At 39.6% G+C, this 21,570-nt stretch overlaps 1 protein-coding gene across 1 annotated transcript; it reads right to left on the bottom strand.

Moving 5' to 3' along the window:
* Nucleotides 1-11,091: 11,091 nt before the first annotated feature.
* LOC143983841 (keratin, type II cytoskeletal cochleal-like) lies at nucleotides 11,092-21,357 on the bottom strand. Its single transcript, XM_077483939.1, has 9 exons — nucleotides 20,806-21,357; nucleotides 20,509-20,717; nucleotides 20,039-20,099; nucleotides 18,086-18,181; nucleotides 17,508-17,672; nucleotides 17,243-17,368; nucleotides 15,808-16,028; nucleotides 15,621-15,652; nucleotides 11,092-12,569 (listed from the first exon to the last, which is right to left on the bottom strand). Exons 1-9 carry the CDS (start codon nucleotides 21,355-21,357, stop codon nucleotides 12,238-12,240), a joined length of 1,794 nt encoding a protein of 597 aa, XP_077340065.1. The 3' UTR covers nucleotides 11,092-12,237.
* Nucleotides 21,358-21,570: the final 213 nt, after the last annotated feature.

The raw sequence follows: 21,570 nt of genomic DNA, 5'->3' as shown, positions 1-21,570 counted from the left end.
TGGCAAGTGACAATCTGCATCTGGTGGCAGCTGACTGTGGCAAGTGACAATCCACATCTGGTGACAGACGAAAGCGGCAATCCACATCTGGTGGCAGGTGACGGTGGCAAGTGACAATCCACATCTGGTGCCAGGCGACAGTGGCAAGTGACAATCCACATCTGGCGGCAGGCGACAGTGGCAAGTGATAATCCACATCTGGTGGCAGGTGATGGTGGCAAGTGACAATCCACATCTGGTGGCAGGCGACAGTGGCAAGTGGTAATCTGCATCTGGTGGCAGGTGACAGTGGCAAGTGACAATCCGCATCTGGTGGCAGGTGACTGTGGCAAGTGACAATCCATATCTGGTGGCAGGCAACAGTGGCAAGTGGTAATCCGCATCTGGTGGCAGGTGACAGTGGCAAGTGACAATCCACATCTAGTGGCAAGTGACAATCCACATCTGGTGCCAGGCGATGGTGGCAAGTAACAAGCTGCATCTAGTGAAAGGTGACGGTGGCAAGTGACAAGCTACATCTGGTGGCAGGAGACGTGGCAAGTCAAAAGCCAAGGGCTCCCACAATAGAAATAAGTGCCAACACCAGCCATTACCCACAAAAAATTGCTTACCACCCAGAATTCAGTAGACATGTGCACTACTGAAAAATTAGTTTAGTTTAGTTTCCGTTTCATTTGTTTTTTTTTCTTTTCTTTTATCGGATTATTCTCTGTGTCTGGCATTCCTTACTTCGGATCATTCATAACTTCAAATGCATTAATTCCTATTCGTTCCATTCCATTCGTTTCGATGCGGGATGTTTTACTTCGGATACTTCGTAACTTCGGATGCATTCATATTCATTTCATAGGTTTAGATGCGACATTCGTTACTTCGGATAATTCGTAACTTCGGATGCACATTTGTATTTGTTCCGTTCCTTTCGTTTAGATGCAGAATTTGTTATTTCGGTAATTCGGAACTTTGGATACATTAGTATGAATTACGCTCACTAATACGCTCACTAGACCCGAATCCGTCGGACAATTCGATTGTGTGTGGGCTCCAGCAGACTTTTTCTTCCCCAAAGTCCGGCAGACCTAGATTTAAAACATGTTTTAAATCTTTCCGTCGAAAGTCTGCTGTCGGGAAATCCGCTCGTCTGTTTGCTGGTCCGACGGACCAACTATGACGCAATGGCAACTACATCACCTGCCCGCTAGAATGTTTCCAGCCCGATCCTATTGCGCTGGTTCTTGGCTACTGTACACCAGATCCTTAGGTCTGGTATGGTTCTTAAGGGTAACTCCCTATGCCTGAAAAACAGCGTGGGGGTCCCCCCAAAATCCATACCAGACCCTTATCCGAGCACGTAGCCCGGCCAATCAGGAAAGGGGGTGGGGAAGAGCGAGCGCCCCCCCCCCCAACCGTACCAGGCTGCATGCCCTCAACATGGGGGGGTGGGTGGTTTGGGAAAGGGGGCGACCTTGTCCCCATGTTGATGAGGACAAGGGCCTCTTCCCGACAACCTTGGCCATTTGTTGTCGGGGTCTGCGGGCAGGGGGCCTCCCACCCTATGTGAATGAGTATGGGGTACATAGTACCCCTACACATTCACCTGGGGGAAAAGTGGAATAAAAAAACACACTACACAGGTTTTTAAAGTAGTTTATTAGATAGCTCTGGGGGTCTTCTTCCAACTTCGGGGGTCTTCTTCCAACTTCTCCGCCCTTTCCGCTATCTTCTGCCGCTCTTTTGCTAGCGGAGGAGCCTGGCTTTCTCCTTCTTCATCACCGTCATCTTCTTCTTCTTCTGTTCTTCCGATGTTGACATGAAGCTCTCTCCCACTGTATTGCCATGGACACAGTTCATGGTGAATTATATAGGCATAAGGGGTGGGATCACTGCCCGGGGACTGTGACCTCATAAGGGGCGGGGTGACTGAAGTCAGAAGAAGACCCCTGAATTTGGAAGTAGACCCCCGGAGCTGTCTAATAAATTACTTTAAAAACATGTGTAGTGTGTTTTTTTATTGCCACTTTTTACCTCAGGTGAATGGGTGGGGGTACGATGTACCCCATACTCATTCACATAGGGTGGGGGGCTGGGATCTGGGGGCCCCCTTATTAAAGGGGGCTCCCAGATTCCGATAATCCCCCCACCAACAGACCCCGACAACCAAAGGTAAGGGTTGTCGGAAAGAGGCCCTTGTCCTCATCAATATGGAGACAAGGTGCTTTGGGGTGGGGGGATACCCTTAAGAACCATACCAGGCGACGGGGCTCACAAGGTGTCAATCTCGCCAATGAAAGTGGCGAGATTGACTTCCTTCTCCAGTCCCGTCCTGCCTGGAGTCACGTTCAAAATAAATGGACAATGGGCAAGTCCATTCATTTTGAAAGTCTGTCGGACCGCCGCCAAAAGTCAGACGGGAAGTCCAGCGGAAAAGTCTGTTCGTGTGTGTACAAGTCCTGCGGACCTCCGCTGCAAAGTCCGGCGTATTGTCCGGACCAAGTCTGCTGGAAAGTCAGAGCGTGTGTATGCCCTATAACAGTTACTTTAGCCAAATTTGAAAGGAGATTCCAAAAAAAAGTAAATCTAATCTATCCCAAATTAGCTGCTATGCCACAGAGACCTGAATAGAAGAATTGCTGACTTCAGCTATTTTACCTATAATTTCCTTTAAGTGATTTCCAAATTTAACTCTATTCTTTTAACTGAATAGATTCTTAATGTTTTAACATATAAGTAGCACACTATCTATTACTGGTCATAGAAAACATTTATTGTTACATAAAAATAAAAAAAAACTGGTGATCTGTATATAAGCCATAGTTACTCTGGTTAAATTGTTTTTTTTTTCAATAAATCACACAACATATTTATCATCATGCAACATGTACAATACATTATAACAACCAAAAATAAATCCTAAATATAATATTTAACATGTGTTAACCTTAGAAACTAAACTAAGTATGAAAAATGAAATTATCCTAATGTAATTGATTCATTAAACTCATAGGTTAAATTGTTTTTCGTTCTTTTGGATTTTTGTATTTTTGAATTTTCTGAATTTTGTTCTTTTGGATTTTCGTTCTTTCGGGGTTTTGTCCATTTAGGTATCCGTTGTTTTGGACTTTTGATCTTTCTGACAATTAGTCTTAGTATGAATTTGTCAAAATTGTCTTTCGCTCATTGCTTCCGAATACATGAATATGCAGAATTTTGTCCGAAAAATAATTTGTAAAAAATGAATTGCACATGTCTAGGATTCAGTTGGGTTCAGAAAATTTGTGGAAAATAGAATGAAAACTGTTCCATTTTGCTACTCTTTATTTTATATTCATTCAGCAGATAATCCCAAAGGCCTCATGCACAAGGGCACTTTTGAGCATACAACATGTGCCCAAAGTAATGAATGGCTTTACGTGGGTTCACTCCACTACATTTGCAAGCCCGTGCTTGTGGACAACCGTATGCCCCTGGATGCAAATTGTTGTCCCATACACCTGTACACTTTTGTGGGTTCACGCAAGTGGCTGATACAACTGGCATACAGCCATGTTAAATCATTCATTACTATGGACAACTGATTGCAGCGGCTGTGCATCCTGGGTGCGAAAATACAATCACAAATTTCATTGTATCCTCAAAAGCACCCATTTGCATGAGGCCTTACTCAGTTACATAGAGTTTACTGAAAGTAATCTACTTTGTATTTTTGGAAATAATCTTTTTGTTAAAATTAAACGTACCTGAATGTAATGGAAATAATTTTAATATTTTGTCTTGCACACTGTGCCCTCATGATGATATTTTTCATGCAGCAGTTCTTTATATGGTGGTTAGGCATGGGTCGGGTAGCACAATCAAAATTCTTGCTGAATTTTGTAAGAAAATAAATGACTGCAAAATGTACTTACTAGATCATTCAATGCAAAGAATAATACCAATGTTCTAAATGTAGTAATGCAGAGTGGCCAATCAGATGTACAGTACGTGATGTCTCCAGTTAACCAACATCTGATGTTGAAGGCACCATTTCAAATGTTACCCTGCACTACTAGACAAGAAGCACAGAGCACATGTGTAATGAACAAACATCACATGTACACACATATGGAAAAAAAATCACATTCTAATAAGATCATTTTCATAAAACTGATTATGTTGACAACTATAAAACTGAACTGCAAACAAGCAGCTAAATACCAGTGTAGCAATATGGACTACAAACATAAAGCACCGTACCTTCTAGCATGTGGAGGTATTGCCTGTCCCTTTAGTGAGCAATGTATCCAGTGACATCATATCTGTGTGTCACATAGAAGGATGGCGGGACAAATAGTTCCCCCATCAAATAATTGCTTTGCATGATTGTGTGCCAGGATACATATCCCTGGGATCCTTGCTGCCATCCAAGGGAGTAGCTATACAAGCAGCAGAAGCCAGCACAGAGGGTCTCTTCCTCCTGGGCCTGACGCAAGATGGACCTCTCTGTGCAACAGGGAGAGAGAGGTCGTGGCCTACCATGCAGAGTCTTACTTTCAACCCGTGGCCTGAGGGGCCTAGCCCTGGTGTTCGCTGTTGGACATCCTCTCCAGCACCACTTTGGTCATTTGCCTGTTGGTGTGTGTGTGGCAAGCTTCACGTAGGGAGATCGAGACAGCGGATCCGCTACACAAGTTCCTGTTTGGAGGATATCTGGACGGTCTGATCTTTGGGGAGAGGGCAAATTGCTCAACCTTTATAATTTGGCACTCTTACATTGAGACACTTTGCTCAGACATCTTTACTCCAAGAACAGATGTAGAACAGGGGAAGAGGTAACCAACCTCACAGGACTTTTAAGGGTATCGATATTACATAATGTAGGGAGGACCCCTAGGGATCAGACACAGTAGACCAAAGATAAAAAATCTCAGAGTTTATTACAAAGAAAAAAAAAATATTGGCAAATTATGCTAAAAACACCATGTGTAAAGATCCATCAAATACACAATGATTTTGAAGAATTTCTTTTGAACTCAGTCAATATTGTTTATACGGTGCTCGACATGTTTCACTCAAAGCGAGTTTCATCAGGAGCTTTGTATGAGTATAACATTGTAATGCTGTATGGATAGACATATAATAGATTAGATACAGAAATATACATAAAACATTACAAAAAATGTTCCAGAAAATACCATATATAGACATATATTAAGCAGAAAGATAAATAATCACATTATATACAGAAATAAGGGCATCTGGATAGTCAAAGATCAAAAGCCTGGGAAATCTCGCTCTCACCTGCAATAGGTTTACAAAGAGCCAATCAATCACGATAACCGAATAAGAAAACACCCAAGAGGGGCCTCAACAGTAGATAAATGGGAACGTCTGGACCTTAGTAGCTTGCAGAGAGACTCTCCTAAATATCAGTCTGAATTAAATAATAAATATAATAAATAATATAAAAAAATTAAATAAATAAATTGTATTCAATAGTACTGCAGAAAAATCGCAAATATTGCGATTTCCAAAAATGTAAATATATCACAAATGAGACAGTGCATATGTGTTGGCTTAACGCCAGAAAAAAAAAAAATAATAAAGGGAAGGGGAAGAAGGCACTAAATAAGAAACTTATACATTGATCAAAGGAACGGTTTTTAGCTCATCACATTTTTTTTCTGGCGTTAAGCCAACACATATGCACTGTCTCATTTGTGATATATTTTGTATAAGTACATTATGTAATATCGATACCCTTAAAAGTCCCAGGAGGTTGGTTACCTCTTCCCCTGTTCTATATCTGTATATTTGCTTGATTTGGTGGCTCCACCTCGGTTTTGGAAATTTACTCCAAGAACACTTTACTGCATTTTTTGAACACTGTGCTCAGACAACTTTAGCTTTCTTACAACAAGAAATCTACTGTTCCCACCACACCCACAGATTACAGTTAACGAGCTCCGACTAGCCGGTGAAAAACATCAGATCCTTTATTGCCATTACTTATAGAAAGGCCCCTATATCACTCTTCTCTAGACCCGCTGTCCCTTCCTTGGATAGCGTGTAGGCTGGCCAGGTTCCATCGTTGTGTAGCATTATTTGTAGTTAACTAAAAAATCCACTGGGGGTAACATTAAATCTAAAGAATAAATAATATATATATATATATATATATATATATATATATATATATATATATATATATATATATAGGCAATCATGGAGCAGAAGAACAGTAATGAGGTCCTGCCTGTCCTCTCCCATTCTATCAGCCTGTTTATAGTCAATACGCGTGCACTGTAGCAGAATCTGAATGACCCTAAGTGCTGGACCTCCTTCACACAGTCTGAGTGTTACTGTGTAGATGATTACAAAATACCAATACTAAGACATTCACACAGTTGCAATTAAAAATTCATATAATTCGATTTTAAAGTATTCATATACCCCAAACTTTTTTCACATTTTAGCATAGGGGAGAGTCAAATCCCCCATGAGTTTATTCCTTTGCTTCATGTTGAGCAAAGCTGAAAATCTTGTGTAAGTAAGGGGGACTGGCCATTAGTGTGAATGAAAGTATTGTACATCAAGCCCCAATGTAATGAGTAGATTTACACTGACCACCAATGTAACAGAGACATTTAGCCTTCATTTGCATTTGTGTATGTCAGGAACACATGCAAAATCACTTTCCTGACACCACAGAAATGTGCGGCCCTTTAGCAGATACACAGCAGTGCCATTAATTCTTAATGACACCCTCATGCATCTGCTGACATGTGCGTTTTTACATGCACCAAAATTCACAGTGCTGTAGCACCATGTGATTTTGAAATGGTTAGGGACTTTTTCTGCATTTTTAGCACATAGAGCAGCCAGTTGAAATGAATGGGCTGCCCTACACACGGCCTACATCTTTATCCACCCTGTCAACAGACCTTTGCATCCTAAAACTGCTGATAACCTCTGTACCCCAAACCTCCCCATCCTCTCCACTCCAACCCCCTCTCTTTAACTCTGCTCATCTTTGCACCCACCTTCTTTACCTCTCTAAATCTCCTCCTTGCTCACCTGTGCACCCTAAACCATAATTCCTTCTCTGCCTATCCCACAGACCCTCCAATTTGATCACCTTTGTAGAACATGCTGATGATAGGCTTGATCACAGTTGCAGGCAGGACATTCAAGCATGCCCCTTTACCCCCCCCCCCCAGTGGGCAGCATTCAGCAAAGGTTATGGTGGATATGACCTCAGGATGGCATGATATACTGTTATAATGCTGTCTCTATTTACATATCAATACCGCCGTACTGCCGTTATTTACACATTAATGCCATCACAATTTACATATAAATGCCAGTTATTTGCATGTAAACACAGGGTCAGCAGGCCATCCTAATTTTCCCAAAATTCAAAAGTTGGTAAAAAGATAGTAAAATTAAAGTCATCTTAGAAAGAATGGAAGGAAATTAAACCTTAATTAGCTTAAGTTCTTTAAAGAAATTCTGAAGAGGCCCAAACATAATTGGCCTTGTGTGAAGTTTAGGAATACACAATGAGATTGAGGAATTAAGCTCAACTATACAGACTCCACTTTCAAACATTCCATAATTTATTGTGCAATAGAGTTATCATCCAAAAAATTGGCTAGTCACCAATTACAACTATATGACAGGGTTCAGAAGGCTAGTAAGACACATTAGACCTTCTAGGAGAAATGCACATAATATAAATGTCATATTTGGTCTCTTCATTCTGATAAATTCTAGGTTTGTTTATTGATTGCAAAGTCTTTTTCTATGGAAATATAGACCTACACAGAATAAATGGGCACAACTGTAACATAATCCCCCAAACCTGAAAATTGGGATGGACAGCTCTTCATCACCCTGCCTAGGAGACAGGGAAATTCTAATGCACGAGCAGCTAGAATCTGTCGTTTTAGTAACATAATTATGAAGGGTGATTAAGAGTCATTTTATTAGGTCCAGTGACAGGTGTGTGAAAAGTTAACTGCTCAGTTGACCTTCTCCAATGACAGTTACTCTTAAACAATTGGTGCTTAGATTGTTGTCCAGTGAGCTGGAAAATCTCAGTGCAGGGTGAGGCAGAGTGTGTGGACATTATGCTCCCTCCTGGATGGAAACCCTTGTATTACAGTGCACCCCTTAATGTTACAAGAACCCCATTCCAGGCTATTTATAACTTACTGGACTTCTTTGCAATTACAATACCACAGAGCATGAAGGATGTTCTGGAGCCAAAACTGCAAAAGAAATATGCATCTGCAAGTGTCCTCCGTGCTTGATCATTTAACATTAGAACTAGGGATGAGCTTCGAGTTCGAGTCGAACTCATGTTCTACTCGAACATTGCCTGTTCGCCTGTTCAGCGAACAGTGAACAATTTGGGCTGTTCGCAGCAAATTCGAAAAGCCGGAACACCCTATACAAGTCTATGGGAGAAATCTAAAGTGCTCATTTTAAAGGGTAATATGCAGATTACTGTCCTAAAAAGTGTTTGGGGACCCGGGTCCTGCCCCAGGGGACATGGATCAATGCAAAAAAAAGTTTTAAAAACGGCCGTTTTTTCAGGAGCAGTGATTTTAATAATGATTAAAGTGAAACAATAAAAGTGTAATATTCCTTTAAATTTCGTAGCTGAGGGGTATCTATAGTATGCCTGTGAAGGGGCGCATGTTTCTGGTGCTTAGAACTGTCGCTGCACAAAGTGTCATTTGTGCAGGAAAAAAAGTCCTTTAAAATCACTTGCGGCTAAATTGTCGGGTCTCCGTAATACAGAGAACACTCAATGAGTGTTCTCTGTATTAGCCGACAATTCATTCATTCATTGATTAAAAAAAAATTTAAAAAACTAAAAAAAAGCGTGGGGGTTCCCCTAAATTCAATTACCAGGCCCTTCAGGTCTGACATGGATATTAAGGGGAACCCCGTGTCAAATTTTAAAAAAAATTGACGTGGGGGTCCCCCCAAATATCCATACCAGACCCTTCAGGTCTGATATGGATATTAAGGGGAACCCCGCATCAAATTAAAAAAAAAAATTGACGTGGGGGTCCCCCTAAATATCCAGGGTTGTGAGGATGAGGCCCTTGTCCTCATCAACATGGGGACAAGGTGCTTTGAGGGGTCACAGACCCCCAAAGCATCCTCCCAATGTTGAGGGTATGTGGCCTGGTACGGTTCAGGAGGGGGGGGCGCTCTCTCGTCCCCCCCTCTTTTCCTGTGGCCTGCCAGGTTGCGTGCTCGGATAAAGGGTCTGGTATGGATATTTAGGGGGACCCCCACGTCAATTTTTTTTTAAAATTTGACACGGGGTTCCCCTTAATATCCATGTCAGACCTGAAGGGCCTGGTAATTGAATTTAGGGGAACCCCCACGCTTTTTTTTTTTTATCAATGAATGAATGAATTGTCGGCTAATACAGATAACACTCATTGAGTGTTCTCTGTATTACGGGAGCCGACAATTTAGCCGCAAGTGATTTTAAAAGACTTTTTTTCCTGCACAAATGACACTTTATGCAGGGACAGTTCTAAGCACCAGAAACATGCACCCCTTCACATGCATACTATAGATACCCCCCAGCTACGAAATTTAAAGGAATATTACACTTTTATTGTTTCACTTTAATCATTATTAAAATCACTGCCGTTTTTAAAACTTTTTTTTGCATTGATCCATGTCCCCTGGGGCAGGACCCAGGTCCCCAAACACTTTTTAGGACAGTAACTTGCATATTACCCTTTAAAATGATCACTTTAGATTGTGAACATTCGAGTCCCATAGACTTTAATATGGTTCTAAAGTTCACACGAAGTTTAGGTCTGTTCGCAGGTTCTGGTGCGAACCGAACAGGGGGGTGTTCGGCTCATCCCTAATTAGAACAAATAGCCAAGCATAGGGGAAACATGGAGCAATGTCACTGCATCCTTTTGTAGGCCTGTAGCTTCCCTGCACTGTTGTACAATAGGAAATTTGGCTCATATGCTCAGTGCTATGTATGTGTAGTGAAAGTACACTGTGGGAGAGTCAAAGTTTATTTGCCACTGTTTTCAGGGGCTTCAGAATTCTACATCAAAACAGCCAACTGGCTCAAAAATCTGTAACAATTTTGGAGCAGCTATTTCAAACTTATTTAACTGATTGACAGGATTTTAGATGGAACAGCTCCTTTTCCCCTTTTCAACTATTTGACAGTGGTGTGAGCTGAACACCTCCTCTGTTGATTCCTTAATTAGCAAGAATTTGAAGAATTATGCTGTTTTCCATGTGAACGACTGCTTGCATAGTCAGCCTAAAAAACTGTACTTGTTTAAGACAGATGGTCCTATCAGGAATTTAGGTAAGGGATTCTCAAGTTTTATAACAATTCTTTGATTTGGTAAAAGCAATATAAAGATGGGTGAAGCTTGGTTACTATACATCACATCGCAACATGTGGGCACAGCGGCCATCTTGTTGGTTGGAAACCATCTGATTTCATGCTTTATGACACGCACATTAGAGGTTAATGAGGGAATCACTCCCATTATGCTATTGTATTCCGCTCATGGGGAGCCTTCTCCCCGTCAGAATACAATGATCAGCATTGCTGTCTATAGCTGGTGGCACTGTTCGATGGGGAAAAACCCAACACGCTGGTTGCATACAAGTTGATCCAGAGATGTACTTGTGTACAGACAGTTAGCCTATACATGGATTGAAATGTGTCTGGTCCCATTTGAACTGGCTGAATTTCAATCCATGAATACCTTTAAAGCCATCAACTCTTCTCTTTCCCTTTGTCTGCATATTCTATGTGAGCACATATGCATGTAGCAGAAGCTGATTGGCTTCTAGAACTACCCCTTCCTCTCTAGCCTGAGTGCTGCATTAGATAGGAAGATAGAAGGCTGATTTAGATCTAGGGAAGTTTAGGTATTTATACTAGCTGCTTGCAAAAATACACTTAGTTATTTTAAAAGAAATACAGAACCGTGTCACATTGTGTTGTTGTACCTGCCTGGAGTTCAAATTACATTTTTCAAATGTTTGTCTATGTTCACATAAGAAAACAGGCAATGATATTGCAAAAGTTATCACTTTATTAGCATGTTTATATGAAACAAACACAAAGCCGAACTTGCATATCAGAGTCAGGAAAAAAAAGATAGAAAGACACACCACAGCATATTTCCATTTGTTTAGCTCTTTTCTTTTTCAGAAACCAATAAGGAAGATGGATATTTATACAATGAGGTGTATAACCAATAATGACCAAACATATTCTTAATGGGATATTGATAACATCATAACATGAAAGCAACCATCTGACAAGTTGTTGTTTGTAGCCCAGACTTCCCACAGTTACCTATCCATATTATTTTATTTCACAAAAAAATAACTTTGTAATAAGTTTGGTTTTCTTCTGTTTTAGCAGTGAAACATATGACTTAGACATGGTCAATTGACACCATAAATGTAGTCCATTAGGTGTAACTCATCAACAAGCCTTTATAGTGCGGTAAGACCACATACAAGAAGCAGTAGCCAATTGTGACTGATTTGTCCAACATTTTGATTAAGTGATAAAAAGGGATAGACATGTAGAGAAGTGCTATAAGGCTGCATACACACTGCAGAAACCCAAAGCAACAAATCAGATGTTGATATATAAAGAGAGCTGCAGTAGATTTGTACAGTAACTCTACACATTATGCAGTCCAAGCATGTTGGGTAGAGTTGACTAACTAGCCAGTCACTAAATTGCTACCTTAAGTTTGAGCTTGTTATAATCTTAAAAAGACTGAGCTGGCAAATTAAAATGTATTTTACGACGTAAGGGAAAGCTGTGTTATGCATGCCATTGTCAGTGCAATTTGCCTATTACTGCATAACCAAAGAGAATAGTAATTAATAAATTGGAAATAAATTTAGCATGCACATAGACAAACTCAGCTTATGGGAATTTTCACTAACTGCGGTCACAGATGTTTCAGATAACTGCAGAGGACCCCTTGTTACAGACTATTTTCTTTAGTGCATTATGCACAGAAATATACCATGCATGATATATTATTGGTCTTACATTGACAGATAGCACACTGGGTAGAAAAATAACTGAACATTACATTCAATTCTTTAAATTCTGTGATAATTTGAATTGTTGGTCAAAGAAACCAAAGAATTAGAAACACATCAGCGCACAAGATATTTGCAGGTCAGAAGATTGCATGAAATAGATTTTAGAAATCAGATTTTTCTTGCAGTTGTGGTTGATGTTTTTGTGACACTGACAGAAGAGGAGCCACTACCTCCTGAAGTGTACCCGCCAGAGTGTGCTGATCCTCCCACAGAGCCACCGTGGATTCCTCCTGTGGTGGTATATCCACCTGTGGTGGTATATCCACCTCCAACAGAGCTCATGCTACTTCCAGAGCTAAATCTGCTGCCGGTTATGCCCCTTCCACCTGCGGTTCCAGAGCTGAATCCTGAGCTTAATCCTGATCCTCCATGGTGGTATCCGCTGCCTCCTTCATACCCTCCACCTCCAATTACTCCACCAGTGGTGGAGCTCACCACGGCTGTAAGAAAAATTGAAATGTTGTTTGTGACAACCATGCCAAAAGAAAACAACTGAAACTCTTTTTTATAAATAAAGCAAATAACAATGCACAAAGTAAAGTAAGATATGATAACTAACTAAAAGCAAGCTTTTTATTAGTGGGTTCATTCTAAATATTAAAAATAGGGGGAAAAACACTGCGCTAGAATTTAAATATACACAAAAAGCACAGCAGCCAACACCTAAACAAACAAAGTTGAACAAGCAAAAAGTAAAAAATAGTGTAGCGCTTCTTAAGTGATAAATGTAATCAACATGTGTTAGGAGAATGATCAAATAACAAAGATCATATAAATAATATAAATGGGCAAAATAAAGTCCAAGAAATAGGTATAAGCTTCCGTGATAAAGCTGGCACGAAGATGGTCAGACCGTATCAAAGTAAGAGGCAAATCCTACTAAACGAATATGTCCATGTACATCAGCTTGTCTGGAAACATTAAGGAAAGTAGATAGATACTTCTTACCAACTCTGTTGGACTCACACAGTCGTATGACAGTTGAGTCAGTAAGGCTTGGGGTCACAATCTGGGACCGAGGAGTGGATCGAGGAAGGTCCGTCAACTTGGTGGGGAAACTCCAAAAGACTGTATGCCCAATGATGAATCTCACCGATGGAACTTCAGAATGGTTTGGAAATCCAGCTCAGATGCGGCCCATTGTACACCGATACTCCAAATACCCCAAGATGAAGAGGAAGGTATTTTGGGGGTTTTTAGACCAAAAAAGAAAAAAGGAAGAAAGAGCTCCACATGGTGCGGGTCAGGCGGTAAAAATGGTAATTTATTAAAAGTCAAAAGAATTACTAATGACTTAGTGATCACAAAGCGAATAGAATAAAAATGAAAATAAAAGCAATGTAGGGTGCCAACAGCTAGCTAGGGCTAGCTGTTGGCACCCTACATTGCTTTTATTTTCATTTTTATTCTATTCGCTTTGTGATCACTAAGTCATTAGTAATTCTTTTGACTTTTAATAAATTACCATTTTTACCGCCTGACCCGCACCATGTGGAGCTCTTTCTTCCTTTTTTCTTTTTTGGTCTAAAAACCCCCAAAATACCTTCCTCTTCATCTTGGGGTATTTGGAGTATCGGTGTACAATGGGCCGCATCTGAGCTGGATTTCCAAACCATTCTGAAGTTCCATCGGTGAGATTCATCATTGGGCATACAGTCTTTTGGAGTTTCCCCACCAAGTTGACGGACCTTCCTCGATCCACTCCTCGGTCCCAGATTGTGACCCCAAGCCTTACTGACTCAACTGTCATACGACTGTGTGAGTCCAACAGAGTTGGTAAGAAGTATCTATCTACTTTCCTTAATGTTTCCAGACAAGCTGATGTACATGGACATATTCGTTTAGTAGGATTTGCCTCTTACTTTGATACGGTCTGACCATCTTCGTGCCAGCTTTATCACGGAAGCTTATACCTATTTCTTGGACTTTATTTTGCCCATTTATATTATTTATATGATCTTTGTTATTTGATCATTCTCCTAACACATGTTGATTACATTTATCACTTAAGAAGCGCTACACTATTTTTTACTTTTTTCATTCTAAATATTAAAGGCTAAATTGATATTGGCTGTCAGCAGATGAGTGGATTTTTCGAATCCACTCTGCACATCAGTCATTCAATTAAACTTTAAATTGTTTGTAGTGGGGATATTCAACAAAATCTACATTTTCATTTTTTTTTCTGCTGGATAAAAGGAACAAGTACTCCTTACTGAGTTCCCATAAATAAAATGAAAACGTCTTTAATCCCAGCAGCAATTGGGGTGGGAGGCTACAATGGTAGGAAGACTGTAGCAGTAATTACTGATGATTGTTCTGATGTTCAGTTAATCATTGGTATCCAGACATGACTGGATATTGTTGCTTATGAAGGATTGATTCATTTTGATAAACATTACTCTGGTCACATCTGCGATTAATTTTATGCATTTGGGGGTAACAACAACATCAGGCATTTGGGCTTGGCCTTCATAGATCAGTATTCAAATTTATCAATCCTGCAATTATTAAATTAATGCTTCTGGGAATGTAGGATATTTTGGATAATGTATATATTTTCAGACACTATTTATGCCTGTTGTTAGGGGTTTGTAAGACAGTATAATGAAATGCAAGTGGTGAAATATTTCCATTATGTCCAATAATCAGTACTGACCACTGCTTCTGCTACTGGGGGCATTTGAGCTTGCCACCATAATGGGGAGTAGAGAGAGGCCTCTCCTCAGTACTGGTAGTCACAGCTACATGCTGAGTGAAAGCTGCTTCTGGTTGTGTAAAAACACCTTAGCTGAACTCTTCTCCCATTTTGCTTGCATAGTTTTGGAGGCATTGCTAGCCATTACTCATCCTTGTATTTAACAGTCCTTTTCATTGGCCTGCTGCCTTAATTTTTATAATTTAGAGATGAAGGGATGATTTTTTTCCCCACAGTACTTACAACTTTTTAATTTGGCCACCTCTGCAGTAGGTGACACACCTTTGCCATCAGCTGTCACAAGCTGGACTCAAAGGAGATAGTTTTTGTTTAACTTAATGACAGATATCCATTCCTTGAGGAAGCAATGTATTTTATATAGGAGGAGAATACTATCACATGGCATGTCAGAGACTTGAAAAAGACAAGACTTTTCTTTGCAATACCTAGAACTTTTTAGTGTAAAGCTGGCCATTTGAACCAGTGGGTAGTTGGACATGCAGGCCTGGTCTTACCACCAGTTCTTTTTGACTCTTGTCAAGTATAGAATTAGTGAATGAACAAGGTTTTCTATCCTGTCTCATTACTATTTCCAATGCTAAATCTGAAGTTACCTCATTAAACAAAAGCTTATGGCATCATGAGTGTACAATACAAGAAGAGCCTTGTGGCTAGCTGGTATATATTAGGTCAGAGCACATTCCATAATTGCCATAAGTTTCATAGAATTATCCCTATTATTAAACAAACCTAAAACAAAAAAAATAAAAATGAAATTGTGCACAGGACTTACAGATGCTGACACAGCCTCCATCTCCAGACATCCTGTCAATAAAAAGAGTCATTTATTAGGAGGATAATAATAATATTTATAATCTAACACACTTTTATCAGCAAAATGCAAAAATACAATTTGCTATTTTTTTTTGCTTTAACATGTTTTACTTTTAGAAGTAAATTGCAATGCCTTGAATGCTTACCTGGATTCCTCTCCTTCCAAGAGCTTCCTGTAAGTGGCAATCTCAACATCTAGAGCCAGTTTTGAGTTCATCAATTCCTGATAGTCTCTTAATAGGCGAGCCATCTCCTGCTTGGCCTTCTGCAGCGCATTTTCCAGCTCTGCCAGTTTATTCTTGGCATCTCGGATTGCAGCTTCTCCACGTTCCTCGGCCTCTGCTATGGCTGCTTCTAACTTAGCATGCTTTGGATAATAAAGAAAAAAAAAATATAAACTACACTATACACTTTGTTATTTTTTATCTTATTCAGATAGCAAAAATATGTTTTTACAACACTGAGAGAAAATTAAACCATTTACACCAGTCTATGTCCAAGAGGAGTTTACAATTAAGTGTCAGTTTGGAAAACCAGTTAACCTTCTGGTATGTTGTTGGATTATGACTGAAAACACCATGAAACCCAGGCAGAACATATGAATCTTTGCAAATTGTGTCCTTGGTGGGAATCATATGTGGGATTCCAACCTTGTTAAGCAAGAGTTCTAGTCACCTTACCACCAAGATGCTCAAGTTAAAATTATAATTCAAACTTTACTGGAATGTATTGATTTTTATCACATGAGGTTTAATTTATGCATATATAGTATGTAAGGATTATGGTAAAGGTGTCACTCCATTATATCACCTTGTTCTTCAACAGTAAGTTTATCCAAAAATTAAATTTCTGGGTGGATTAAAGACCATACATCTGCAAGGTTTTGAAGAATACAGTCCCACACTCCCAATCATATCCCGTTTGGCTAAATCTATAGTACTGACCACATAGGCAATCATTGCATAGATCTAGTACAGCTTTTTCAAACATAACATAGTCACAATCATGAATGTCTTTAGCAGCATAATGCTGTTAAATCATAATAGCTATTCTCTGCAAAATTTCTTTTTTTTAAAGGAACTTTCTGGAAAATCAGGAATCTCCTGTGTCTATAAGATGCCATTGAGTGATAATATAGAAGGAGCCTTCCTTCTGAAGATTTTATGTTATCTGAACAAAAAAAATCTGCGATAGCACATTTTTCCTGCATAGCCCCAAAACAGAATTCCTAAAGGGAAGCCATGATTTTTGTGTTGCTAAGCACCTCAAACAACAGCTTGAACTTGATCTCATTGCTATTTAGGGGGGGGGGGGGGATTAGGAGGCTGAGACCCTAAGTACTATAGAGGCTCCTATAAAATATGAGTCTTAATGTAAACAACATTCTGGTGTTGAAATGAAGGCCACTATACTTTAATTGTCTTCTGGAGTGTGGATAAAGTATGATCACGTCAGTAGGTGCAGTCACTGTAATGTATTATTTCCAAACTTCTGGTATAATGGAAATGTTGCTCCTAGGCACTGACGAAAAGTTTACATACTCAGACACAAGATGAGAGTGTGATATTTTTATCATCATACCTGAGCCTTTACGCTTTCTATTTCTCCTCTGATTCTGCTTATCATTCTGTTGTATTCTGCAATGTCATTCTTTGTGTTCCGTAAATCATCACTATGTTTTCCCACACTGACTTGCAGCTGCTCGTACTGAAAACAAGCATATAAGGAAAATAAGAAACACACAGGAAAAAAAACACATATTAAACAACTCAGCCACATATTTTTTTCATTGTGTTGTCTATAACATTGACCAAAATAAGCACAAGTACCAAATAATAGAACCCACCTTGGATTGATACCAACTCTCTACTTCAGATCGACTCTTTTTAGCCATCTCCTCATACTGAGCTCTGACGTCTCCAATGATGCTCTCCAGGTCAAGATCTCGGCTGTTGTCCATGGACACAACGACCGATGTGTCTGAGATTTGGGCATGGAGCTGATCTATTTCCTGAAATCCAACAATAAACATTGTTTAAAAAAATGTAGTAATTGGCACAGCATGTTTTGTATGTTGACTCCAACTATTCTTAGATACTGTATCTCCTGGTTACCTCAGCAACCGTGCATTATTTCTTAACTCATAGCTAGCCATGTACTAGTAGATATTCTAACTTAAATCTACTTTTTGTTTGGGAAAATGTGTACGTATTTTAATGCACATTGTGAATTGACAAACAAGTGTGAATGTTCTGCTCTAGGAGAAGTGGGAGTGTCTTGTGCTGTCTGCCATTTACATTTTTATGCTTGGTTCATGTTTATATCGAGGAAGAGAACACCAGTTTATAGCCACATACAATGTAGTTAAAGTGCTCACTGTGAACAAACCTAAGAGGTTTACTAGATTACATGTATTATAATTACCATTTGGAATACTTCTCGGAGGAAGTTGATTTCATCATGCAGCAACCCTACTTTGGCCTCCAGCTCTGATTTGTTCATAAAAGCAGCATCCACATCCTAAAACATTCATATTATTAGTTTTGAGTTGATAAATAATTTAAAAGAATCAACAAAAATCAAGAACAGACATATTGATATCTCAGAGATTGATAGAATATTGGTCATCAACCCTTCCTTAAACATAGCACAACCCACCACACCATGGGTTTGATTTACTAACCTTTAATATACAGTAAACTCATGTGAATATAGGCAGGAATTACTAAAGTGTGAAGTGCACTGAAGAAGATGTGTCTCAAATTGCCCTGCACTTCCGCTTACTTTTTATGTCAGCGACTAATACATTCAGCAAATATAGGCAGCGATGGAAGTTAAAACTGGTGTATCTGACTCAATTTCAAAAGCAGTAAATGGAAAAACTTATAAGATGTCCAAATAAAGATACAGATGTAATCGTAGAAGTACTCTACGTTTTGCAATTTGCCTATTAGACTTGTGAGCAGATATTGAACTTTTAGAGGAAATATATTATGACTGAGAGGTTTGATAGATTAAAATGACATAAATTGGTTATATACCAGGTAGATAGAAGTAATAACATAACCATATACATTTTTTTTTTACGGTTTTAATGTTTTGAAATGTGTATCATTATGTATATAAAATAGTTATACAGTTTGGGAATAATTACACTGCAAAGATCTATATTTAATTGAACTCTACATAGACTAGCTTTGGCTAATCTGCTGCCTACCGGACATAGTGAACAGCACATTTCAACATACCCTGTCAATCACTTCTTATGAACTGAGGCTAAAATGTATAATCCAGTTACAAGTGGAAAAAACCTAAATGCAAATGCAAATACCATATTTATCAGTGTATAACACGCACTTTTTTCCCCTTAAAATCAGGGGGAAATCGTGGATGTGTGTTGTCTCTGAGGGAAGAGGAGCGAGCACCGCTGAATTACATAAAGCCATGATCACCTGTGTAACCAGCGCTCCATCACTCCCAGCCATGCCTCCTGGCCCCCGCATTGGGCCACTGTCCTGTCTATCATATGAGCAGGGCCAGGAGGCGTGCTGTGAGTGACGGAGAGCTGGGTACACAGGAGATCTCGGCTCTGTGTAATTCAGCGGCGATCACTCCTCCTCTTCCCTTGGAGACAGCAGGGATAATCCAACACTGGCGAGATTGCAATGATGGGAAAGGTGAGGCTGCAGATGAGCACTGAATAGGCTGCATTGTTGGTCAATTTAATGGCTGCAGATGGGCACTGAGCAGAGTGCATTGATGGGCAATTTAGAGGCTGGGCACTGAGCATTGATGCAGGGTGCATTGATGAGTTGTAACCCTAATTTTGCTTCAAAGTTCTTTATTTAAAATGTTTTTTTCGCTTAAACCTCCCTTCTAAAATTGGGGTGCGTGTTATATGCCTTTGTGTTTTATACTTCGATAAATACAGTAAATCTTATACAGACCAATGTATTCAATATTTATAGAAAAATACATAAGCATGCGCATACATCACATCATAAAATTCTGGGCACACACTGTATTAACAGTTTATGGCAGCAAATGACAAACATCAGCCAGCATCAGTGACTATTCAAGTAAGAAACAAGCTAATGTACCACTTTATACAGACTGACAACAGAAACGTACAGAAAAAAAGAGTGTGCAGCTTTGACCATAACTACATCATAATAGTTTAAATGTATGCCATTTACCAGTCAGCTACATATTTTAAATGACATTTTCTACTTTTACTCATTTATAAAATGACAACATGTTCCTCAGAACATCAATACATACACATCGCTCTCTGTCCCATAAAGGAGCGAACAGTATAGTACGGCCCTTTTATCATTCTACTTCATCATATCATTCTACTTATATGTATGTGCTCACCTTTTTAAGTACAACAAATTCATTTTCTACACTTGTGCGCTTGTTGATTTCATCTTCATACCTTAAAAGAAGAAAAAAAAAATGTAGCAATATATTGACAGAAATTCTATAGTCAATGTCTACTTCCACATGTAATCAACAGCAATGAAAAATAAATAGTAATTTCAGGATTGTAAGTGAATATTTTATATGCTGCACTCAAAGTTCCCAGCAACCATCCATTCAGACTTGTAGAGATATTTTTAGGCTTTACTTTAGGTAATACATTCTACGGTCATTTTATACAGTGGCAGCTTTGCCTGTACATCTGTTAAATGTGGCCCCATCTCAGCAGTGGCATAACAAATGCTGAACATAAATTGCAGTCATATTTAACTATTATTAACTTGTTATTCCAACTTGAAATTGTGCCTTTTCCTCACCATCTACTTCAATATACACTTGTTGGAGTACAGTGCTATTTTACTTACTTCTTTTTGTTATCCTCCACAATATCTTGCATGTTCTTTAGCTCAGCCTCCAGCCGGACTCTGTCCCCACCAATATTTTCAAGTTGCCTCCTGAGATTGTTTAGGTACATTTCAAACTGGGGTTCTATATGGCTTCTTACAGTCTTTTGTTCTTGTAACAAAGTCCATTTAGTCTCCAACATTTTATTTTGTTGCTCCAAAAATCGGACCTGAAAACAAGTTGTAAGAGGCATATTAGTGAGGACGCTAAAAAAAATCATCTGTGTGCTGTAAAATAAATATGTTTTCATATTGTACCTTGTCAATGAAGGAGGCAAATCTGTTGTTCAATGTTTTAATTTGATCCTTTTCTTCGTTTCTCAATCTTTGTATGTTTGGGTCAATATCCAGTTTGAGTGGCATGAGAAGGCTTTGATTAACAGTAACTGGTGTGATACCAACAGGGCCAAATCCAGCTCCATATCCACCAAACCCACCACCAGCTCCAAAACCACCACCAACGCCATAACCACCACCAGAACCAAATCCAGCACCAAGCCCATATCCACCACCAGCACCAGCACCAAATCCACCACCACCATATCCTCCACCAACCCTACAGCTGAAGGATGATCCAACACCACCAACTCCTAGGCCAGATCCATGTCCACCATACCCATATGAGCCCCTCATGTAGCTTGTGCCTGACATTCGGTGTCCAACAGAGCCTACATTGTGAAGGCTTCTGCTACTAAAGCTAGGACCCCTGCGGTATGAAGAGACACTGAATCCGCTGGCATTTCCTGGTGCACAAAAAGATGAAGAGCTGAAGTTCCTAACTCCGGATTTATGATACTGTTTGTGTGCCATGTTGTCTTGACAAATTTGCTGTAGAGCAACAGTGAATTCTCTTGGAAGCAGAATGAACAGCGGCCAATGTCAGATCGGGCTCTGTTGGCATTCGGTGGTGACTAGACCTTTTTATACAGGTGCTGATATGGGCTTGGTCAACAGTAAACTAGAAAGACCCTTTTATTAGCTTCTAAGAGTTGGCACTGCCCAATTTGTTCATAATTTTACCTG

Source organism: Lithobates pipiens, unplaced genomic scaffold (assembly GCF_037356315.1).
Source record: "Lithobates pipiens isolate NorthernLeopardFrog02 unplaced genomic scaffold, aLitPip1_a1.2 Scaffold_16, whole genome shotgun sequence".
Classification (NCBI taxonomy): Eukaryota; Metazoa; Chordata; class Amphibia; order Anura; family Ranidae; genus Lithobates; species Lithobates pipiens.
The sequence above is the reverse complement of the archived record's forward strand: the minus strand, read 5'-3'. Positions and strand labels throughout refer to the sequence as shown.

Coding starts and splice junctions, on each gene's coding strand:
- LOC143983841 (XM_077483939.1), bottom strand. CDS start 21,357: ATGGCACACAAACAGTATCATAAATCCGGAGTTAGGAACTTCAGCTCT. Junction 18,182..20,038: donor AATTTGTTGTACTTAAAAAG/GTGAGCACATAC, acceptor TGAATGTTTTAG/GATGTGGATGCTGCTTTTAT. Junction 15,653..15,807: donor TTGGAAGGAGAGGAATCCAG/GTAAGCATTCAA, acceptor TTTTATTGACAG/GATGTCTGGAGATGGAGGCT.